The following is a 25,593-nucleotide window of genomic DNA, read 5'->3' on the forward strand; positions in this document are numbered from 1 at the left end:
ACTAATAGTTTTTTAACTAGTAGGTTTAGTTTATTAGTAAGTAGTAGGTCATCCTCGTACATCTCACATACTGTTTTTCGACTATTATGAATTCGGACATACTAACGTTCTACTAGGGTGAGGCAGTAGCGCAGTAGGTAGTGCTGTCGCCTCAGAGCAAGAAGGTCGCTGGTTCGAACCTCGGCTCAGATAGCATTTCTGTGTGGAGTTTGCATGTTCTCCCTGCATTCGAGTGGGTTTCCTCCGGGTGCTTTGGTTTACCCCACAGTCCAAAGACATGCGCTACAGGTGAATTGGGTAGGCTAAATTGTCTGTAGTGTATGAGTGTGTGTGTGTGTGTGTGTGTGTGTGTGTGTGTGTGTGTTTGTGTGTGTGTGGATTTTTCCCAGAGATGGGTTGTGGCTGGAAGGGGATCCGCTGCGTAAAAACGTGCTGGATAAGTTGGTGGTTCATTCCGCTGTGGTGTCCCCGGATTAATAAAGGGACTAAGCCAACAAGAAAATGAATGACAAACGTTTTACCATATAGAAGTATCCGATTTTGGACGCAGAGACAGAGTTGACATTTTACACCAGGATGCTAACCTTAAACCAAATATCACATGGCATATCTAAAAGATAATTTTATGTATTTTTCTTCATATTTTTGTTTTTAAAAAGCTAAGGAGAGATTCACTGAAGTATAATAATAACAGTTGACAAATATTAAGTTGGGTATTGGTGTATCCTAAACATGTTGTACAAATTAATAAGAGAAGAATAAATGACACACTGTAATGCCTTCCAGAGTTTTCCACCAGAGGAAGTGACCACTTGTGATCACTTGGAGCATGTCACATGCTTTTTCTATCAGTGCTTTACAGATTGCTCTGTTGTTTTATAACTAATGGAACAGAGTTGACTAGAACTTGGGTACAGAGACAATAGTTTTTTTCATTACTGCCATTACTTACTTTTTTATTACTGCAATTTTATTAGTTACAATTAATACTAAAAATATTTGTTTCATGCAAATGTGTATTTAAATAAGTAGATTAAAAATATGAAAATTAGACTTGCTTTATTATTAATAAAGCTGAATGTATGATTCTAGAGACAGGGAGAGAGAATCAAAATAGATATAGTGGGAGTCTTTAAGTTAATATTTTCGAGACAAAATGACGTAACTTGATATAATTTGTGCTATATTATTTAATAATACACCAGTAGAACAAATTAGTTTTGATTTTGCTTTAATAGTCTACATTTAATCATGTTTTAATAACTGCTCAACTCTTTACTTTCTCTTCTCAATTCTTTCACTGAAACACCCACATAAACTACATATTTTCTGCACTGCTTTGACATTCTCTGTGCTGAAAGTTGTGTTGATGAAAAGTCTCCTGCGGGTGGTGGTTGTAAAGACACAATTCAATGTCTAAATAAATGCCATCTTAAAAGCAAAACAAGCATCACGCTTGCAAATGTGCACTGTTGTGTTTTCTTATCCAAATGGGTGGATCTTAGGCTGAAAAGGCTGGAATGTGGACCAGACTTTGTGCTTAGTCATTAGTCAGGCTGTATGTTAAGCTAGAGGTAAACTAGTCATGTATTACACAAGCACAAAGGGGGAAGAAAAGTAGTACTCAGAGAGCACATATACAAGTACATATACAAGGCTTTGGAAGGAGGTGAATGATCAGATTTTTTTCCATTTTCGTGATTTGGTTAAGTATTACAGAGACTTTAAATCTTCTGTTGTGTTTTAGTCTTCAGCGCGTTTCTTTATCTGTCACAATAGCAAGCTGTTGTTTTGATGAAAACGTCTCATTTGTCAGATATTCAGTCTCCCGAAATGAAGCCCCTTTTTTTGTCTTTTAATATTCTGCATTTGTTTTTGTGTTTGTTTTCCCTCAGTTGATGAATCCAGCTTATTATAGACACAACCATGGATGAATTCACTCCATTAGATTGCCTTTTGCCTTCAGGTATTTGTTCATTTTATACTTATTTAAATGCGAATGTGTTTATTTTAGCCCATGCATGCGTTTACACTTTATCCTGAACTACAACATAAACATAGTTATTAAATCTATCACAGATGTTTAACGCAGTAAAAGGGGAATGTATTGTATTTAACAAATGCTTTAAATTTGCCACTGTCAATGTTCACAGTTATTTGAAAATTGTTTATATATAAGAATGTTTTGTTTTTTTTGTTTTTTTTTTTTAAAGAAATGAAATGGTTTCCTGAGGCCACCAATTCAGGTTTTCCACAGTGTTTATTCAGGTGTAATTATTTTTTAATCCTTGACTCAGTTTGCACAGACTTCACCAACATGAGCATATTGATGATGCCACATGTTGTTTTGCATATTTCATCACACAACATGGGTTTCTGGGTTCAGCTTTATTAAATCTGCACATGCATTATTGGTGTTATTAATAGTGTAACCCAGGATAAAATGAACACTCGTCAACTGACAATTGGTAGAAAAAATGTATGTTGGCAAGTTCTCTATGATTTCAAATGCTGTTTTTTTTTTCAGTGCCTGAAAATGCATATTGTATAGACCATTTTAATATGGTGATGTCACTGGTCCATGCACATTTCCTGCTTGACGTCAAACTATTTCATAACTGTAACAAGGGCAGATTCTATCGTAATGTAACGTTAAAACAGCTGTGTTAGCATTATTTATCAATATGTGGACCATTTGGGATTCCCTGAAGCTATGAAAATTAAAAATATGAAACAGGAAATATGTTAGAACTGGTTAGGAATATGTTATTAATGGTCAAAAATTAATAATTATATATTTCTTTATTGATTTGTTAATTTTCATCATTTATGCTATTATTATTATTATTATTATTATTATTATTATTATTATTATTATTATTATTATTATTATTATTATCTATTTGTTATAGGAGACACTTTGATTGTTTATGGTTTAACATTTAAATAAAAACACTGATAAATATTAGTTTTGTTAAGTTAGTGTTGGTAAAATAGTTTTTGTAACTATTAAGTTGTATTATTAAACTATTTGTTGTGTAATTATTTATGATTAATTATAAATTAAATTGTTGCATTGTTAATAAATACTTCACCGTTTATATAATAATAATTCTACTACTAATATAGTAGTATAACTTTATAAATTATACTTTAATAATAATAATAATAATAATAATAATAATAAACATTATATATAATTTGAACAACAATAATTATAATAATTATTATTAATATTATTATTGATATTACTATAAATTACTTTTCAAGGCTAAAAAAAATTGGTGACAGTTGCAGCAAGCTGTTAGTTTTACTCTCTGGAAGAGTGTAAAATTCCCTGTTCACTTAAGCGAAAACAGGACCTATTAAAACAAGTTTAATTAACGCACAGCCCTTTTATTTCCAAGGTCAGGCAATGCTGGCTGCTGCTGTGTCATTTTTTGGGGGGCTTTTTTAACAGGATGCCAGGAGCAGTTTGGCAATCAGCTAATGACCCCAGTCAAGTTAACTTCATGCAGAGACCAATAACAGCTTCATTTCTAAGAATACAACCAAATAATAGACATTTTCTGGGGTCGTTTTATTATTCAAAATTATATCCCTCTCTTGGTAGGTGCTCCATAAATACATGCACATAAAGTAAGTAATCAGGCTGTAATGATTGGCCGAGAATTGCAGAGCTCCTGTGCTCATTACAGTAATGAATGCATTTGCAACACATCGATTTTATATATTTTTTTCCTACTGTTATCTTCATTTTCACCTGTATGGTGTGGTGAAGAAGAAGATTTATTGGCAAAGTCGCTACACATTTTCATAGTATTTCTCTGTGAATTCTGTGTCATCTTCAGAAACAGCACACATTAACAACAGCGAGCATGGTGAGATTTCTTACACATGCTTTTTTCTGTGTAAATTAGGCTCAGCTCAGAGGAGAATAATTGAATGTATAGACAGAAAGTGCATATTGAAGTGTTAATGTGCAGACTATGTTCATGTTTTTGTTAGTTGTTTTAGTACTAGTAACTATTCGTTGTGTAAATTTTTCATCCAATATTTGTTTACTAGTTTTATTACATTTTGTTTTATGCTTTTATCAATATGTATATAGTTTGTGTGTAAGATTTATGTGGCCAAATATTGTATAACAACACGAGTATGACCTCATGGCGTGCCTTGTGTCATTGTCAATCAAAATACCAAAAAATTTTAGTTTTTATGGGGTCTTTTGACATTCAAAATTTACCTCAGGTCTCCTTTGAGGGTTGAGTTTAGGGTAAGGCAATGTAATAAAAAACATTTGCAAATATAAAAGCGAAATAAAGCATTTTTATAGTATTAAATACATTTCACCTATTGATAGTCTTCATAAATCAAGTGTGTGTATGTGATAATAATACCAACATTTTAATAAGTAGAAAAATTAAATCAAACCAAAAAATAAATCAACTACGCCTGCCTGATTTAATTTGATGCAAACTACAGAAACATACACTCAGCGGCCACTTTATTAGGTGCGCCATAACTGCTTTATGGTGAGTTCAGACTGCATGATTTTCAAAGTAGTCATGTCACGGATGTTTTCGCACTGTATATCTATCTTGGGTAGAGTTCTGACGGTGCTCCGTTTACACTGTAGAATGAATCGGCAACAGGGGTTTTCACACTGCATGACTTTAAAATAGAAAGAATTAATGTTTGTAGAATTGCTCGGATAACACATCTAACAGATATGGTGCATCTGCAAAATTTACACTAGTTTTTCCTCAATTTCTTGAAATTTCCTCCATTAAATTCTCCCTCAACCTCTCGCTGACCTGCAGATACCAATACTAGGGTATGCTGCTCTCTCCTTGACTGCAGGTAATCGCCGATGTTATTTTCATTCAAAACTCATTTCACACGGCATGATTTGAATCACAGAGAGCTCCAGATATTTAGCACGCCAAATATCTCACGGGTCTCGGCGACTCATCTGCGATTCTCTTAGATCGTGTCCTTGGTAGTTCATACTGTGTGATTGTCACTCACGTGAACGAGAACTGATTTGGCTGTGATTTCAAGAATTTGTCATCGATTTCTCAAAACCTGTCGGCGAGTCAAAATTTGGGTTAAAATCATGCAGTCTGAACTCAGCATTAATCCTTTGTGGCATAGTTTAGACAAGGTACTAGAAATATTCCTCAGAGATTTTGGTCCATATTGACATAATAGCATCACCCAGTTGCTACAGATTTTTCGGCTGCACATCCATGATGTGAATCTCTCGTTCCACCGCATCCCAAAGGTGCTCTATTGGATTGAGATCTGGTGACTGTGGAGGCCATTTGAGAACGGTGAACTCATCGTTATGTTCTAGAAATCAGTCTGAGATGATTCGCGCTTTATGACATGGCATATTATCCTGCTGGAAGTAGCCATCAGATGATGGGTACACTGTGGTGATAAAGGGATGGACATGGTCATCAATAAAACAAAGGTAGGCTGTGGCATTGACACAAGGCTCAATTGATATTAATGGGCTCAAAGTTTGCAAAGAAAATATCCCCCACACCATTACACCCTCACCATCAGCCTGAACAGTTGATGCAAGGCAGGATGAATTCATCCTTTTATGTTGTTGACGTGGGCGACGCAGTGGTGCAGTAGGTAGTGCTGTTGCCTCACAGCAAGAAGGTCGCTGGTTCGAGCCTCTGCGTTTCTGTGTGGAGTTTGCATCTTCTCCCTGCGTTTGCGTGGGTTTCCTCCAGGTGCTCCGGTTTTCACCATAGTCCAAAAACATGCGGTACAGGTGAATTGGGTAAGCTAAATTGTCCGTTGGATGGATGTTTCCCAGAGATGCGCATCCGCTGGGTAAAAATGGCTGGATAAGTTTGCGGTTAATTCAACAAGAAAATTACAAGAAAATTAATGTTGTTAACGTCAAACTCTGACCCTACCATCCGAATGTCACAGCAGAAATCAAGACCAGGCAATGTGTCCAATTTTGGTGACTCAACAATATGCAAATTGTAGCCTCAGTTTCCTGTTTTTAGCTGACAGAAGTGGCACCCGCTGTGGTTTCCTGCTGCTGTAGCCCATTCACTTCAAGGTTAGATGTGTGGTGCATTCAGAGATGCTCTTCTGGATACCTCAGTTGTAACGAGTGGCTATTTAAGTTACGGTTGCCTCTCTATCAGCTTGAACCAGTCTTGCCATTCTGCTCTGACCTCTGGCATCAACAAGGCATTTGCGCCCACAGAACTGTCACTCACTGGATATTTTCTCTTTTTCGGACCATTCTCTGTAAACCCTAGAGATGCTTGTGCCTGAAAATCCCAGTAGATCAGCAGTCTCTGAAATACTCAGACCAGCCCATCTGGCACCAACAATGTTCAAAGTCACTTAAATCACCTTTCATCCCCATTCTGATGCTCGCTTTGAACTGCAGCAGATCATCTTGACCATGTCTACATGCCTAAATATATTGAGTTGCTGCCATGGGATTGGCTAATTAGAAATTTTCACTACTGAGCGAACCTAAATAAGTGCACAATGAGGGTATATTGACCTATTTTTACTATTTAAAATAACTTTATCTATTAGAATATATTTATATATTCCTTTTGATTTCAAGGTTTTTAGAATAATTACACGTCACATGGTCCTTTAGAAATTATTTAAATATTTTGATTTACTGCTTAACAATAACAGTAACAAAGACAACAACAACATTATCATTATCATCATCATCATCATCATCATTCATTCATTCATTTTCTTTTCGGCTTAGTCCCTTTATTAATCTGGGGTTGCCACAGCTGAATGAACCGCCAACTTATCCAGCATATTTTTTACGCAGCGGATGCCCTTCCAGCTGCAACCCATCAATGGGAAACACCCACACACATACATTACGGACAGTTTTAGCTTACCCAATTCACCTATAACGCATGTCTTTGGACTGTGAGGGACATTGGAGCACCCGGAGGAAACCCACACCAGCACAGGGAGAACATGCAAACTCCACACACAAATGCCAACTGACCCAGCCGAGGCTCGAACCAGCGACCTTCTGGCTGTGAGGCAAGAGCGCTGCCCACATCATCATCATCATCATCATTATTATTTTGAATCATTATTATTATATTTTTTATGTTTGATGAATAGAAAGTTCAGAAGAACAATATTTATATAAAATGGAAATCTTTTGTGATTTTTTTTAATTTTTTTTTTATAAATTGTTAAAATTTTGGTATTTGTGATGCAGCAAGCCCAGAGATTGTTGTGTACACTATGACTTTATATAAAATTCACTTTAATGTGTGATTTGAATAAAAAAGTGATTAAAAAAAAAAACTGATACAAATATTTTCTCACTTCAAATGAGTGGCTACTTGGACCCAGAAACAGTATTACGTACGTCACCAACACGTCACCACTTAATTAGCCGATTTGCTAAAAAAGATAATGACTTCATATAATAATGAAATAAAAAATCTACAAATCTTTCTAAATATTTAATCATTTAATTCTGAAAAAGTAAACTGTCAATAAATAATACTACTACTACTACTAATAATAATAGTAATGATAATGATAATAATAACAATAATAATAATAATAATAATAAAAATAATAATAATAATAAATGCTTCTTGAACAGCAAATTAGAATATTAGAATGATTTCTGAAGAATCATGTGCCTGGAGTAATGATGGAAAAATACAGTTTTGAAATCACTGGAATTAAATGTATGTTAAAAAGTACATTCCAATAGAAAACTTATATATTAAATACAAAAAAATAAATAAATCTGAATTCTACTGTTTTTGCTGTATACTGTGGATCAAATGCAGACTTTGTGAGCAGAAGAAACTTCTCTATAAAACATTTTTTTAAATCACCTCTACTGTAAAAGTTTTGACCAGAAGTTAATGTGACTTTTAAATTGTAAAAGCTGTAAAGTTTCACCTCAATCTGATGTATATCTTTTATAACTCCAAAAGAGATCAAGCAATGTTATATATGCCTTATGTTTTATTATCATTCTTTGTGTTTAGTCGAGGTCCTATTTGTAGTACTGTTAAAGTTGCTTTCTTTTCTCTTTTTCTGTCTGTTGCTCTGTATACAGTACATCTTTTGTGTCCGGTAAAGAACTGCCTTTAGCCTTGCTGTACTTAACTTTCACTTGTATCTCCATAAGATCCTCATACTCCAGAGATTTTTAGACGAAAAACTCAAGAGAAGAAAAATAGCTTGGAATAGATGACCTTAAACTCCTCAGAAAAATAAAAACTTAAGAAGAAATGGCCCAGATTTCTGACCCAGTCCCAAAATACACCATTCTCAATACTCCAAATCCTTCCATTCATACATATTCAATAAATGTATTTTTAATGAGGCTCTGTTTAGAATAAGAAATTGCTCTTCATGTCATATTTGATCCAATTTGTGAGCTAATCAAAGTCAGTTTGTTTATGCGTTGACTTGCAAATTTGCTGTGTCCTAATGAACAGCAAAGCTCTTAGCTCATTTAGTATATGATAATTTCTGTGAATTTCAATTGATAATTCCCAAAGAACAATATTCAAATATGGTAAAACATCCTTGGTGCTCTGCTAAAATATGTGCTGTCAAATAATAATAATAATTTACAGGAGACAATCTGTCACTAAAATGTAAAATGTTGGATAAATCCTAAATTAATTCTTAGAACTGATTTACGTTGACATTTTTATGAAGGAATTTTTTAGAATAACCATATTAACTGTATCTTGTGTTGTCTGTTATGTCAAATGATTTAATTTAATTAATTACTTCAGTCAATCAGATCACTTACTTATATGTAAATTTCTGAATTGTATGTAAAAAGCAGCTTATTAAAAGCCTTTTTATATTACAAAAATATTCATATTATTTTTTGTTACCAATGATTTGAATATGAAAATAAGTATCAAAATGAATCTCTTGCATCATTTTAGCACGTGATTGTTTAGTTTTAGTCCTTTCTTTCTGTGCTTTATTTTTGTTGTTAATAATATTTTACATGAACAATAATAAACTCTTTTCACAAGCCTGTTATGACGTGTTTAATGTTTATCATAATCTTAAAACCTTGAAAGTTTTTAACATTTAGATTCATTTAAAAAAATGTATGTACATTTATATGTATTTCCGTATGTATTATGTCATCCTTGCATTAAATTACAAAAAAATATACATTTGAAGTCAGAATTATTAGCCCCCTTTTGATTTTTTTTTTCTTTTTTAAATATTTCCCAAATGATGTTTGACAGAGCAAGGAAATTTTCACAGTATATCTGATAATATTTTTTCTTCTAGAAAAAGTCTTATTTGTTTAATTTTGCTAGAATAAAAGCAGTTTTAAATTTTTTTAAAACTATTTTTGGGACAAAATTATTAGCCCCTTTAAGCTTTTTTTTTCTTTTTTTTCGATAGTCTACAGAACAAACCATCGTTATAGAATAACTTGCCTAATTACCCTAACCTGCCTAGTTCACCTTATTAACCTAGTTAAGCCTTTAAATGTCACTTTAAACTTTACAGAAGTGTCTTGAAAAATATTAAGTAAAATATTATTTACTGTCATCATGACAAAGATAAAATAAATCAGTTATCAGAAATAGGTTTTTAAAATATGCTCAGAAATATGCTGAAACAATCTTCCCTCCATAAAACAGAAATTGGGGAAAAATAAACAGGGGAGCTAATAATTCAAGGGGGCTAATAATTCTGACTTCAAATGTATATATCACCCCTTGTGCAAGTTGTTTCTTGTGCAGTGTCTATGGGGCAGGGCAGTAAATTTGATGTTACTCTCTCATCTGCCTTCTGTTATCAGCCTTGCGTTATTTTTTCCTTTTTCTGAAAGTCTTGATAACATCATCGCTGAGTTTTTCTTTTGTTATGTCTGCCAATTGGATTGTAAAAATAATTATTTTTTTGTACTCTCCCATTCACTGCACTCTAAGTTTACCCAATGACTTCTGCTATACTGAGAAACCCGGATATGTAAAATGGGGTCCATAGTCCACTATCTAAAATAATAATGTTTCAATTAATAATAATGAATATGTGCCTAATATGAAATATATATAATATTTTATATATAAAAGTTATTAATGTTAACTTAAATAATTAAATGAATTAACTTTTAGGTTTAAAAATATTTAAACAATTTATTTATTTTAGTTTGTTCAATTAATACAGCATTCCTGTCAGCCATATCACCAAGCTGAGCCTGGTCAGTACCTAGATGGGGGATCACATGGGAAAAATAGGTTGCTGTTGGAAATTGTTTTATAGAGGCCAGCAGGGGGAGCTCAACCTATGATCTGTGTGGGTCCTAATGCCCCAGTAAAAGTGAAGGGGACACTACACTGTCAGTGGGCACTGTCATTTGGATAAGACGTTAAACCGAGGTCTTGACTCTCTTTGGTCTTTAAAAATCCCACGGCACTTCTCTTAAAAAGTAGGGGTGTAACCCTAGTGTCATAGCCAAATTTCCTATCAGCCCTTAACCATAACGGCCTCCCAATCATCCCCATCCACCGAAGTGGCTCAATTACTGTCTCAGGGGGTGCTCAACCTGTGGTCTGCGTGAGTCCTAATGCCCCAGTAAAGTGAAGGGGACACTACATTGTCAGTGGGCGCTGTCTTTTGGATGAGACATTAAACCAAGGTCCTCACTCTCTGTGGTCATTAAAAAAAAATACCATGGCACTTCTCGTGAAAGAGCAGGGGTGTAATCCCGGTGTCCTGGCCAAAGTCCCTCTATTGGCCCTTTCGATCATGGCCTCACAATCATCCCCTTCCACTGAATTGGCTCTTTCACTGTCTCTCCACTCCACCATTAGCTGGTGTGTGGTGAGTGCACAGGCGCCGTTGTCCTGTGGCAGCCGTTGCATCATCCAAGTGGATGCTGCAGAGAGACCCCCCTTTATGATTGTAAAACGCTTTGGGTGTATGGCCATACACAATAAATGCGCTATATAAATACACATTACATTACAAATACACATTACGTTACATTACCAATAGCTGGTGTGTGGTGAGCGCACTGGCGCCGTTGTCCTGTGGCTGCCATCGCATCATCCAAGTGGATGCTGCACACTGGAGGTGGTGTGGAGAAACCCCCCTCATGATTGTTTGGATGTATGGCCATACATGATAAATGCGCTATATAAATACACAGTACATTACATTACATTACATTTTCAGTGTAGTTTTCATTTCTGTCTTTTAATTTTATAATTTTAATCTGTTTTAGTAACATTTTATAATTTTTATGTGATAAATAATATGTAATAAATAAATAATGGGCACTGATAAATAGATCAAATGTAATAAAAATTGCATCAAATATCATAAACATTTCACAATTGTCTTAATATTACTTAATTTTGCTTTGTTTGTTGAAGCTGAACCCTGAAATATTGTTTTCATTTTTTTTAAGTTCACATTTACAGTTCCAATATGCAGTTATTTTCTGCTTTCAGTCAGTCATTATCCAAATGGATGAAATTACATATAAAAAATGAGTATTTAAGTATCCTTTAACCTATTTCTGGCAACACACCATTTTCTTTCCATATTGTTTTAATTGAACTTTAACAAAGTTCTTCTTATTCATTCATTCATTCATTCATTTTCTTGTCGGCTTAGTCCCTTTATTAATCCGGGGTCTCCACAGCGGAATGAACCGCCAACTTACCCAGCAAGTTTTTACGCTGTGGATGCCCTTCCAGCCACAACCCATCTCTGGGAAATATCCACACACACATTAACACACACACTCATGCATTACGGACAATTTAGCTTACCCAATTCACCTGTACCGCATGTCTTTGGACTGTGGGGGAAACCAGAGTACCCGGAGGAAACCCACACGAAGGCAGGGAGAACATGCAAACTCCACACAGAAACGCCAACTGAGCCGAGGTTCGACCCAGCGACCTTCTTGCTGTGAGGCGACAGCACTACCTACTGCGCCACTGCCTCTCCTAAATTTATATATATGTGTGTGTGTGTGTGTGTGTGTGTGTGTGTGTGTGTGTGTGTGTGTGTGTGTGTGTGTGTGTTTAAATATTAGATAAAACAACACACATTATTAAGCAAGGCCATGCATTATTCTGACTTATTCTAATAATTAATGTACACATGAAATCATATATAATCATGTTGATTTTGATAGCTCACATTGCTAGTTTTATGGTGAACAAGTAATCTGTGCATAACATTAAGAAAAAAATACATTGTATGCCCTTGTAATCTATCATTAAAATCTGAAAATACACTTCCTGTTTGTTTTGTTTGTCAAATTATGTCTGTCTGATTGGGCGTGGTTAAATAATTAACCAAGCCTCTCTAACTGTCAGTTAACAAACACATATTTGTCACATAACAAAAAAAAAAAAAAAACGGTTGCAGCTTCTGATTCATGCAGACATTAACATGAATAAATTGTAAGAATATTTAAAAAGCTAAATCTAAATGCATCTGATTGGTTCATAAGCTCAACGAAAACCTGCCTGATTGGTTAAGAGACTCATCTGAAGTGATATACACAAAATATCATTTGTTTAATCACAATGCCCATATTAGTTTAGTTTAATTGAGTAGGTAGCCTAATTTTAGGCTGTTCATTCCGCTGTGGTGACCCCTGATTAATAAAGAGACTAAGCCAAAAAGAAAATGAATGATTGAAAGGTAGCATAATTTTACTCCCTTACCTGAAGTTTATAAGGCATTTTCATTAATTTTGGGGGTTTTGCCACAGGCCTGCTTTATTTTATTTGAAATACCACCGCAGTTACAGATGTTGTTTCCTCTTGAACTCATCAACCTTTCTCGCTACCAAAGGTGTTGCTAACTCTCTTATTCATTTATACACTGCATTCACACCTCAGGACCTTGATATTTCCTCAGTCTGTTCTGCAAGATGTGCATCAGCATTCGACAAGTACACTGTGTGCTCATTATTCACATTCACAGAGATGTTGGTGATTTAAAAATGACTCTTTGTTTTTCTTTTGTGGCCTTATTGTTGGCAGATTTTTGAAATGTAGAGACTTTGGAGATGTTAATAATCGTATTGTGCTGAATGAGGAAAAGAAATGTTTGATCAGTTTCAGTGTTAGGATACTGTAATTAAAAATGTGTGAGCATCAGCTTGGCTTTGGAAGGTATCGCAATTAAATGTGTGAAGTTGACGCTGTGTATTTTGGATGGTTTGGGGAGCTGGGATTGATGTCTTGCTGAACACTATGAAATTTTGATAATAACTTTGACTGAAAAGTAACCGAAAATAACAGAATTTTGGAACTGTGGCTTAGTAAATGTGAACTTAATTTTTTAAAAATATTTCAGGGTTCAGCTTCAACAAACAAAGAAAAATGAAGCAATATTAAGACAAATGTGAAAAGTTTATGATATTTAATGCAAATTTCATTACATGTAATCCATCTATCAGTACCCGTTTTTTATTTATTTGCAATGAATGAGAAATATTCTTATTTTAATATCCTTTAATACAAATTCAATAACATCTAATGCATAAGGCACTCATATTTTATGTTTATACTGAAATTTGATACTGTAATATTTATTTTTTGATATTTTGCTGAATTAAAAAAAAATGCTCTTCACAGCTTTTAGAAATTATATTAAATTATTTGTATTAAATGACATTTAATTATATATAATAAATATATAATACATACATTTAATTTAATAAAAATTCTTGGATAAAAGCAATAACATCTTAAATACATTTTTAAATTTTAAAACATCTTTAACAAACCATCTTTAAATTGTTTTAAAACAATTTGAAGACAAATTTATTGACATTTAATGCATTCATTCATCGTTGACTTAATTAATTAATTGATTTATTCATTCATTCAGAGAGACATGCGAACGTTTTAAACTGTATTTATGCTTACAAATCAGCAGAGGTGGGATTTTGTAAGCAATGTTGTAAAATATATTAGTTTTTGTTTATTATTATGTTTAAACACACATTCAGATTAATTTTAAACAAACAAGTTAATAGTAATTTTCCACCAGGATGGTGTACAGTGTTTCTCAACCACGTTACTACATGTTTTGAATGTTTCCTTTGTCTGTCACACCCATTACAGGTGTTTCAGTCTCTGCTAATATGCTGATAATATGAATCAGGTGTGTTTGGTTAAGGAGACATGGAAAATGTGCAGAACTGGTGGTCCCCCAGGAACGTGGTTGAGAAACACTGGTGTATTACATGGTTTACGCTATAATATTTCCTTTACTGGCTGTAATGGATTTTCAAAAGCATAATCAAGAATCAAAATCATCTTTTATGTTTTAATTATTAAACAATCTGTAAAATGAGCTGAAATTGCTTTATTAGTATTGCACAATTTGCTTTCTTTGCTGCACATTAAACACATCTAGTGGTTGTGGAGAAAAAAACATCAGGATTTGTGTTTGGCCAATTACCAAAAGCATTATCCTCTATTATCACAGTTATTATTCTTGCTGTTTTCATTATCTGCTCCTATTAAAGCTGCAATCTCGCCAGATGAATCCAAATATTAGCATGTGTTTTTCTCAGTTTCACACTGTAAATGAAAGCATGGAGACCACATCGTAACCACAGGACGCTGTCGAAGCATATCTGCCCATTAATGCGCACTTTCTATGTGTTTCTTCTATTTTCTCGGCAGGAAAACAGCGGATTTGCTTGGTTATCCTAAACCAGCCGTTGGATGAGCGCTACTTTCATGTACTGTGGAGTAAAGGTATTGATTTTGTGGTGAATAACACACATCTGACTTTGATTTGAGTCTTTTTTCTGTATTTGTGCGGTAGATAATGGTCACTCACCTGCCACAGAAAAAAACATACAAGCCCTGTGGTGATAGACGCAGTGTATGGCACTGATTCATTCATTTTCTTTTCGGCTTAGTCTCTTCATAGTCCCCACAGCGGAAAGAACCACCAACTTATCCAGCATGTTTTTATGCAGCGGATGCCCTTCCACCCACAACTAATCTTTGGAAAACATCCACACACACTCATTCACACACACAAACACACACTCATATACTACGGACAATTTAGCTTACCCAATTCACCTGTACCACATGTCTTTGGACTGTGGGGGAAACCCACGCGAATGCAGGGAGAACATGCAAACTCCACACAGAAACGCCAACTGACCCAGCCGAGGGTCGAATCTGCGACCCAGCGACCTTCTTGCTGTGAGGCGACAGCACTACCTACTGCGCCACTGCGTCGCCGGTGCTGATAGTGCTAATAGTGCTGATAGTGTTGATAGTGCTGATAGTTTTATACAAAGTAACTAGATAAATATTCAAATTATTTATCTGCTGAAAAGAGTAAGGCAAAACTTTTTTCATTTTAGGACATTTATAACGATTATACTTATAATGTACTTGCCTTTAATACTGTATATTATTTCAATAGTTCTGTATAAATAATTTCAAAGAGTCTGATTTTTTTGACAGACAGACAGACAGACAGACAGACAGACAGACAGACAGACAGACAGACAGACAGACAAACAGATAGACAGACAGACAGACAGATAAAGTCCCTGTTTAACTTAAATGTAAAGAATTTTAAGTTTAGCTTCTATTGCCTATTGGTAAAATATGCATTATGATTTAATAGTATTTTGAGTAGTATTGAAGTAGTAATTAACATTAATTGAGCACTTTCAAGTATGGTAATTAAGAAAGCAATGAAAATACTATTTTAATTGTGTAATTAGTAATTAATAAACTCACACTATAGGCGCTGCATGCAATAAAAGTCATTTAAACTATTATTCATTTGTCATCTGTTTTTCAACCCCTCTCTGGACAATCTATGATTGCATATCTCTTCTGCATTTTGTTTATCTTTATTGCACTGGGTGCGTTCAGGAGCTTTATTTGTTGATCATAACTGATATTTTATTGCAGCCTGAATTACACTGTATAAACATGCAGACATCCACACAATCCATTCATGTTGTCCAAACACAAATCGATTTGGTTAACTTAATGGTTTTTACAAGTTGTACAATAAGTAGATTGAACATAAAACGTTAAAGTTGTCTCAAAAAAATGGCAAGAATTGTGATTTTTTTTAAATGTATTTATTTATTTATTTATTTATTTATTTATTTTTATAAATTTTTTGCTTGTTTTAAATAAGTGCTATGAAAAGCAGCAAAAATAAATAAATAAAAAATGATTATACGACTCATGTTGTAGATAATAGCTGGTTAAAGTTAGGTAGCAAATGACAAACATTACTGTAGATATGTTTCCTCTGTGAACTTGGCAGTATTGATATTGTTAAAGTGTCTCATAAGGCATTGTAAATGTTTGTAATTGTCTCCTACAGAAGTTTACATTCATTCAAATATGATTACAGCACTTGCAGGTTCATCTCTTTTTTCAAAGTGTCTGAAACAGTTTGTTCAGTGATCCAATCTTCCTAAGAAGACTGGATCACTGAGAGTTTCTGAGAGTTACTCTAGTATTGTATCAGACATTCATTTTATCGTGTTAACATGAGAAAAAAAAAAAATTGCTTAAAATTAAAAGATTCAATTAAATGTTGTAAATCAATCAGACTTTTAAAATGTAAAATGACAAGACATTAAGGTAAAGGCAGAAGCAACTGAATTTCATTGTGTTATAAATGGGATTGTTTTTATACTGTAATATGTTCATTATAAAATGTTAAAAATGATACTGCGTTAGTTAATGATTTAAAGCAACATTTTGTATTTATTTTTAAATATTACCCAATAAATTATGGGAAAACTATTGTAATACAGATTAGTATATATTAAGCCCTCAATTAAATTTGGTTTTTGGCCCTTTATAAAAAAAATAATTGGACTAAACTTTATTTTGCATTAATTTGATTACCCTGCTTTACATTTTTGTAGAACCAAGCAAGTAACTTAATTCCAGAAAATGCCTTTACATTAGTTTTCTACTTTTTTCTCATTTGGTGCACATACCTATCAGATGTTTTTACAGGCAAATATTTATGTCAGTTATGTCACATTAGCTTTTAGTTTCTGACATCAAAACTCTTGATCAGAGATGCTGTGCATTTTTTCTGTGGCTTTGCTCTGGAGGCGAAGCAGGTGGGCACTGAATGTGTTGCTGGGAGCAGTGTGAACAGATCCAGATGGTTTTCCTAGAGGGACCCAGGCCCTACGCTCCACTCCTCCTCTAGTGAGCCTCAGAAGTGCAGTCCTCTGGGCCCGGGGTTCCACCAGCGCTCTGTAGGACTGCATGATCAAAGACATACAAACACATTTCTGGACTCTTTTCAAAATGGCCTTCATAAGTACACTTTTTTTTAGTCATGTTGTGTCATAAATGCTGCAAATTACAAGCACAAATACTTTGTGTGTCTCAGCCAGAGGAAGTGAATGGTGGATTAGTGGATGGATGCTATAGAACAGTTGACTTATTTATTTATTTTTAATAATTTACTTAAATAAGTTTTGATTCAATTCAATTTAATTTTCGTTCATGTTTATTTGTATAGTGCTTTTACAATGTAGATTGTGTCAAAGCAGCTTCACATAGAAGATTAGTTTAGTTTAGTTCAGTTCAATGTGGTTTCAAGAGTTCACACTTAGATTCTGTTTGACAACTTGTTAGAAAGTTAGCAGGTTTGGCATGCTGTCCCAGGAGAGAACCCTGAGCTCGGAGATAGTTGAGCCCAGGGCCCCCGCCAGGTCCATAGAGCATGTGTGGGGAGTATGAGATCAGGTGTTCTCGAGAGCTCCCCTCGGCAAAAGAGGAAAGGAGGAGAAGGGGTGGATGGGGGGTTTCTTCGGGAAACGAAGATAAGGGAGTAGTTCTTAGCTAGGTTACTTATAGTGAGTTTGGATCAATCTAATTGACTAGCTAATGAGTGTAGATGAGTGGCCAGCTGCAGTCAATCATATCACGTGCTCCTCTAGAAATTAGTTTGTGAAATTTCATTTAATATTCACTGCTGAGAGTTCAAACACTGAAGAGCAAATCCATCGATGCAAAGCTTCACAACTCCTGAACCATCCAAGCCAGTGGCGACAGCCAAACGTCCTATGGCCAAACGTCTTGTGCAGAGAGCTGCAGTCTAGGCGCCAGAGGCTAAAGAACGCTTGATGTACATCATGGAGAAACTGCAGGTGGGAGAGGTCTCTGGCTGGTGTGCAGGCTGGCCCTTCAGGAACAATGCGAGGACTCGTCCATTACTGGGGTCGTACAAGGATCAGTCTCACGCTCTTAACTCCTGCTCAGGATACGGCCTGGTCCAGGATTATGGAAACCTAGGGAGTAATAAAAAAAGCTAACCTAATAATGCAGACTAACATTCGTTTAGAGGATTTGGATTTTAACAGCATTGATGTTTTATGTGTATGCTAATGCAAAGAGATGTGTATTTAATCTAGTTTTAAACTGACTGAGTGTGTCTGCTTCCCGAACTGTGCTCGGAAGGCTGTTGAAGAGCTTAGGTGCCAGATATGAGAAAGATCTACCACCTACAGTTGATTTTGATTTTCTGGGAATAATCCATTGTCCAGAATAAGTAATAAATACTGGGGAGCTAAGCCGTTCAGGGCTTTATTGGTAGTCAATAAAATTAAATAATGTATACGATATTTAATAGGGAGCCAATGCAATGATGAAAGAACTGGAGTAATATGATCATATTTCTTTGTTCTAGAAAGCACTCTAGCAGCTGCATTTTGAACTAGCATAAGTTTGTCAATTAGGCCAGGGGGAACTGCCTAGTAATGCATTACAATTATCTAATCGAGAGGTCATAAAAGCATTAATAAGCTTTTGCGCATAAGACATTGATAGCATATGTTGAAGTTTGGCAACATCTTTAAAATGAAAAAATTCAGTTTTACAGATGCTTGAAATCTGGCCTTCAAATGACAGCTTGCTATCAAAAATCACCCCCAAATTTTTGACTAAAGATGAGGACTGAACTAAGAATCCATCAAGGGTTAGACAGTGTTCTAGGTTTTTGCGTGTGAGGTTTTTGTATCCAATTAGCAAGTCCTCAACTTCATCTGAATTTAGTTATAAGAAGTTATTAGTAATCCTATTTTTTTGTATCAGCTATACAATCTGTTAATTTCGTAAATTCATACTTGTTATCAGGTTGAGAGGAGATATAATGTTGCGTATCATCAGCATAACAGTGGAAGCTAACTCCATGTTTTTTATGTTTTTTTGTGGAAGTGCAGTTTGTTTGTTTGTTTGTTTGTTTGTTTGTTTGTTTGTTTTTTGATTAACTAAAGCTGTATTTATTTCGTCAAAATACATTAAAATTTATATTGTGTGATAGCTTTATGATTTAAAATAGCTGTTTTAAATGTTTAATGTAAACTGTTTAAAAGTTAAATGGCAAAGCAGAATTTTTAGCATTGCTCCAATATTAACTGTCACATAATTCTTCACCATCACTCTACTATAGTGATTTGATGCTCAAAAAATTTCGGATCAATGTTGAAAACTGTTTTGTATTAGTTGTAAGAAATTTAGGGGCGACAGGGTGGCCTCACAGCAAGAAGTTGGTTCAAGTCCCAGCTGGGCCAGTTGGCATTTCTGTGTGGGGTATGCATGTTCTTCTCGAGTTTGAGTGAGAATGGGAATCAGTATGTATGGGTGTTGTGTTGTGTTGCATTTGCTGTGTAAAACATTTGCTGGATAAGTTGTCGGTTCATTCTGCAGTGGCGACTGTTGATAAATAAAGAGACTAAGCCGAAGCAAAAATAAATGAATGTAAGAAATATCTATTTATTTATTTATTTATTTATTTATTTATTTTTAATCTGTCCTTGATCAGTAAATTAATGTGAATCTACAGTATAAGTAATTCTCAGAAAATGTATTTGAAACCAGTGGTGCATTTTCTCCCAACTTAAATACATTAATTTAATATAAGTAAACTAGCATAAGTAATCCAATTATATCTATATTTATAAAATCAAGGAATTCCTTAAGTGCTCAACTCCATTAAAGTTAAAAAAGAGGACTAATACTTCTACCAGCATATCTGTGTTTTATCTTCTACTAGATGTGAATGTGCCACCGTTTGCTATATGCAGTAGATGTAAATAAGTGTATGAGTGAAGGAATTTAGAATTTGTGTGCAAAAAAATCACTTATATTGTGTCCTGCACCTTATTAGTTCACACATGTCACACCAGACCTGAGCAGAAAGGAAACTTCAGCACTTTCAGCTGGACAAGCCTCTTGGCATTCTGCTGACATCATTGGTGATGCTGATCACACTCGACATTGACTACACTGTCAGAAATGAATTTCATCACTTGTAAAATAATACAGTAGACAGTCAGTCCTAAAGATTGAATTTGAACACTAAAATAAGATTTGTTGAAGCCCTAGTCCTGCTCTTTGCTCCCTTTCTCTAACATTGGTGTTTATTGAAGAAAATGCTTCATACTTCCTGCTTTTCTTGTTAAAGAATTGACATTGCCACAGAAATCAGATACACTCTACTACAGCATTTCTTCTCTTGTCCAGAAACTTTTTTCCCACCCACTGTGTTATGTGAAATCATTATCCTTGCTTCTGTGTTAAAAGGTGTGCAAAGGACTGTTTTATTTGACAGTTTGAGTTTGGCTGGGCTCATTTCTTTTTTTTTTTTTTTTCTTTTTTTGACTGTTTTGGTTGTTTGTACACTGAAGTCTTGTAGCAATAGAAATGAGATTACATTTAAATGTATTTTTTTTTTTACATTTAATTATGGAATCAAAATGACTATAACTTAAATTTAAAAAACTGTAATATTGCAAAGAACATTTGTGATTAAAGCACAGTTTCCATTCCACAAGAAAAAGAATTAACACCAAAAGAAAAATGGAAGTTACTGCATTAGGAGAAGGCCTTTTATGTATATAGAAACTTGCATCTTAGAATACGTAGATGTAGCATATCATAGTCATATGCGTTTAAAATCATCATCACTCGCACTAATCAGATTAATTAAATTCATATTCTGGTATTACCTACAAATGTTATTATAAAAAACTCTTCAGTTAATTACAATACAATAATGCTCATTTGGAGGCTTTTCTCAAGATTATTTGATCTTGACATTTTTGACAGCCCTATTTTTTATGCCAAAAAATGTAATTAACAACAAAGGCTCATTAGAAATATGTGCTTTAGCCTACCCCTTTTTAAAAAACTGCAAAAATAAAACACAAATTTGACTACAGTTTCTAAGTAAAATGAACGCTACGGGCAGTATGATGCTAAATATTTGTATACCTTTTCACAGTATGACTTACTGTGGACACAAATGAAATTAAAAAAAAAAAATGTTTAGAAAAGAACTTAATAATGTCAATGATTTGTAATCGAATACGTGTATCTCACCAATCTACCTCTATATAGAGAACTCTTTTTGCCCTGGTCAGTTTGCTTGGTTGCTCAAGTTCAAGTCCATTGAAGCACAATTCCACAAATGAGACAAAAGCAACGTAAAATAAAGGTAAAACTATGTGGCTACTGGCTATGGTGCACTTTTCTCTTACGCTTGCTTTTGAAACCACTATTGGTTTGGTTGGAGTCAGTGATTTACAATGTGATATATACAGCCAGCCCTGCCTTCTCCTGTTAAAAACTTTAATATCACATAAAACATTTGCTAATAAAGCATAGTTTCCATTCAATGAGTTTATATGAACAAAATCATCACTTCCTAAATAACTGGTGCCAAATTTCAATTAAAAAATGGAAGTTGCTGCGTTAGGAGAAAGTTTTTTTTTGTATATAATAACTTACATTTTAGAACAAGTGGATGTAGTTGTATGCTTTTAGAATCATTTTCACTCGCACTTCTTGGAAGATTTGTGCGTTCTGCTGATGTTTTTCATCAAGGATGGTCGGTACTTCTTTCTCTTATATAATAATAATTCCTTACATTTATATAGCGGTTTTCTAGACACTCTAGTCCAGTGGGAAAATTTGGCAAGGGTGCTGGGGTTAAATCCCTATTCTTTTTTTGAAGGACATCTGAAAATTTTTAACGACAACAGAGTCAAGACCTTGGTCTTATCTGAAAGAGGTTATTATTAATAAATATTATCTCATTCATTCATTCTCTTTTCGGCTTAGTCCCTTTACTGATCTGCCACAGCGGAATGAACCGCCAACTTATCCAGCATATGTTTTTACACAGCGGATGCCCTTCCATCTGCAACCCATCACTGGGAAACATCCATACACACTCATTTACACACACAGACTATGGACAATTTAGCTTACCCAATTCACCTATAGCACGTCTTTGGACTTATAAGGGAAACCAGAGCACCCGGAGGAAATCTACAAGAGCACGGGGAGAACATACAAACTCCACACAGAAATGTCAACTAACCCAGCCGAGGCTCGAACCAGTGACCTTCTTGCTATGAGGCGACAGCACTACCAACTGTGCCACCATGTCGCACCATTAATAAATACAACATTAAATAATGTAAAGGTCTCATCCTTCACCCAAACATACCAGTCACTTTACACCATTTTTATCATTCCATGGTCGGTTGAAGCAAAATCACATGACTTTTGATGCGCATGCTGAAATTTATTAATTTGGTAAATGAGTTTCCATTGTACAGTAGTTTATGTGTGCAGTTTTTCATATTGGATAAATGTTTATCCTACTCAGTTGTGCACATATTTTTTATGTGAATTTTTGAAATTTATGCGCATCTTGGCATTTCCATCCAGGCTTTTTTATGCGATATTCCAAAATGTGCATACATTTAGGTGAATGAAAACACAGCTAAGTGTAACTAAAACAGTAAAGCAGCCCTTTATAATTTTACAAAATATTTCAGCACCAAGTCAACATATATGAATGATTTCTGGAGATCACATAACAATGAAAACTGTAATAATAAAGTGTGAAATTCAGCTTTGAAATGAATTAGGAATAAAAATGTAATCATAAGGTATTAAAACTGTGAAGAAAAATGTATGGAACTGTAAGCTGCAGCTTTCATCAGATTAATGTATCCTCTGTTTAAAAATATTTAAATTATATTACAAAAAAATGTGAGTTGTAATTTAAATACTTATAGGCTTGTCTTGCAGGGAAATATAGAAAAAAAAACTTTATGATAAATATCTCGGTTGTTTTTCTTTTTTAATTACCTACATCGAGCAGCAAGTACTGTCTAAAGTTTTAAAAGCAAAATTGTTGATTTAAATGAAAAGTTTCACGACTCTTCTAAGCATAAAGAAGCCAGCTTAAAAGGTGAACTAACCTTCCATTTCACCCGTTGACCATTCACCCACTTTGATTTACAGAGGCCACAGGCTTCACTTCACTTCCACTGCCAAAAGACATTAAATCAGCGACAGCAAAGTCTACCTCATCAATATTTGTCCCCCATAAAACACATGCCGAGTAGCAAAAGTTCATGACAGGAAGAGGAAGCACCGCTGGTGGATTATGAAGTGTTTATTTACAAGGTTATCTGTCCTGCACCAGGGCTTCAGTGAAAGAGCATCCGTCGATGATTTACCCTTTTGGCATCTCCGTTCAACGTAATTCTACCTCGGTAAAAAGTGAGAAAGCTTGGTTGGTTACTATTGGATGTCTGATGCCAACACTTTTGTACTTTAAAAATCTATTCATTTTATAATTGCAATAAATTTTGACTCTTCATTAAACATTATGTGATCAACCCTCAAAAGAGATAATAGTTAAAAGGATAGTTTACCTAAAACAGAAAATGTTCTCACTCTTCACTTATCACAAAACAGTTTCTTTCTTCTGTCAAAGACAAAAGAGGATAATTTGAAGGATGCCGGAAAACCATAACTCCTATGGAAGTCAATGGTTAATGGTTCCAGCTTTTTTCAAATTGAACCACATGAAAAGTTTGGAACCATGTGAGGTTGAATAAATATGATGGCAAATAAAAGTTTTGGGTGAACGATTCTTTAGTTCAGGGAGTACTCTAAGGCCGTACTCACACTAGGTACAGTTGCCTCGAACCGGGCCAAAGCACGCTTGTCCCCCCTCCCGTCTCCCCCGATAGCCCGCGCTCACACCACAAACGGGCTTCGGCACGCTTACGTCATCGTTGCTGCGCTGGTTCAGTGAGAAGCACTCTCTCACTCAGCAGCACAGTGGAGATTTCTCTCGTTATATCGTTTCAGTCGTTTGATATGCCGTCAAATATTTCGCCAAACAGTCCTTAGGGATGCGGGGACACGCAGTCAGATATTTCACCGAACAGATCCGCCACTTTTGCCGCTCATAAACAATCATAAAGCCCTCGGGCTGCAGGAATGAGGAGGTCTGCTGAAGGCGCGCAGCTGTCGTGCAGTGAGGGGTCTGCGTCTTTAATAAACTACGGCAGTTTACGTTTACTGAACAGTAAGAATTATTAATAAATCCATATGAAACAGCCCCTTAAAAGTCACTTCTCGCTTTCAGTTTCGGGCCTTGGCCCAAGTGAACCGGGCTCAGGCACACCTCTTCCAACCGGGCCAGGGCCGGCCAAGTGAACCGTGCTTGAGCCCGATTCAGCGCACTCACACTTCTCAAACGATCCGGGAAACGGGCCTGGGCACGGTACGGATGACAAAGTGTGAGTAGGCCCTAATACTGTTTCATGCATTCAGAGCTATTTATACTGTTTCAAAAAAAGATTTGGATGTAACGGAGTTATTATTTTTGTACTGGGACATAACTAGTTTCTTTTTTTATTATTATTAATTTCAATTTTTTTTTTTTTTTTTTTAGTCTGTCTCATGATTACATTACCAGTGCGACACAGGATTTAGCTCTGAATAAGTTCCATAAAGTGTGTTTCTTTGAATGCGAGATAAGGCTGATTTTATGTAGTCATAGCTCATTTTACCATTTCACATGTCATTTTTCAATGCATCAGCTGCCCCCTCCCTCCTTTGTGAGATGTTTAGAACTCATCAATTTTACATATTTCCATGGAGACACATTTGGTATGTGACATGTCATTCCACATCCCTATGCACTGCAATGGAGATTAGAGCTTCTGGATTTACATCACATCAACCAATTTAACAGCTCCTAAAGTACATGCAAGTAAAAAGCTCTAAAGGGCCATGAAACCCCCTCTCTTTCGGTTCAAGTCTAGCTCAGAATTTTAAAAAAAAAAATGCTCAGTAATGGGCATGGCCGGCAGAGCAGGGAAAAAAAAAAGGGGTGAGAACAACTGTTGTCACTTGGCACACAACGTGAGACACAAACCTTTACAAGACCCATGATTGTATTTTACAAAGTAAACATGTAAAGAAATACAGTAATTTAATGCCCTGCTACCTTTTTCATTCATAATTTTATATTCACATAATCACAATTTGTTATATCATCATAAAGATAATCATGTTTATATAAACACTATAAATGACAAGGACTTCTCTCCTTTTCAATTCCCGGGTCTGAATGCAGACAGTGGATAGTTGTGCAGCAGGCCTCTTGCCCTGTCTATTCAAACCATTAGCCCTGCCAGTAGTCTGGAGATTTTAAACATAAGGGCGA

The 25,593-nt window shown here is 35.0% G+C and overlaps 1 protein-coding gene across 2 annotated transcripts in view; it reads left to right on the forward strand.

Moving 5' to 3' along the window:
- The window catches only part of tpk1 (thiamin pyrophosphokinase 1), a 158,581-nt gene that overhangs the window by 11,157 nt on the left and 121,831 nt on the right, over positions 1 to 25,593 (forward strand). Inside the window, exons 1-3 of one of the 2 annotated variants that reach the window (XM_005162615.5) lie at positions 1,593 to 1,669; positions 1,896 to 1,966; positions 14,712 to 14,786. In XM_005162615.5, the coding sequence (XP_005162672.1) occupies positions 1,927 to 1,966; positions 14,712 to 14,786 (115 nt within the window). In that variant the 5' untranslated portion in view covers positions 1,593 to 1,669; positions 1,896 to 1,926. 2 annotated transcript variants of the gene reach the window in all.

This window comes from Danio rerio, chromosome 24 (genome assembly GCF_049306965.1).
Source record: "Danio rerio strain Tuebingen ecotype United States chromosome 24, GRCz12tu, whole genome shotgun sequence".
Classification (NCBI taxonomy): domain Eukaryota; kingdom Metazoa; phylum Chordata; class Actinopteri; order Cypriniformes; family Danionidae; genus Danio; species Danio rerio.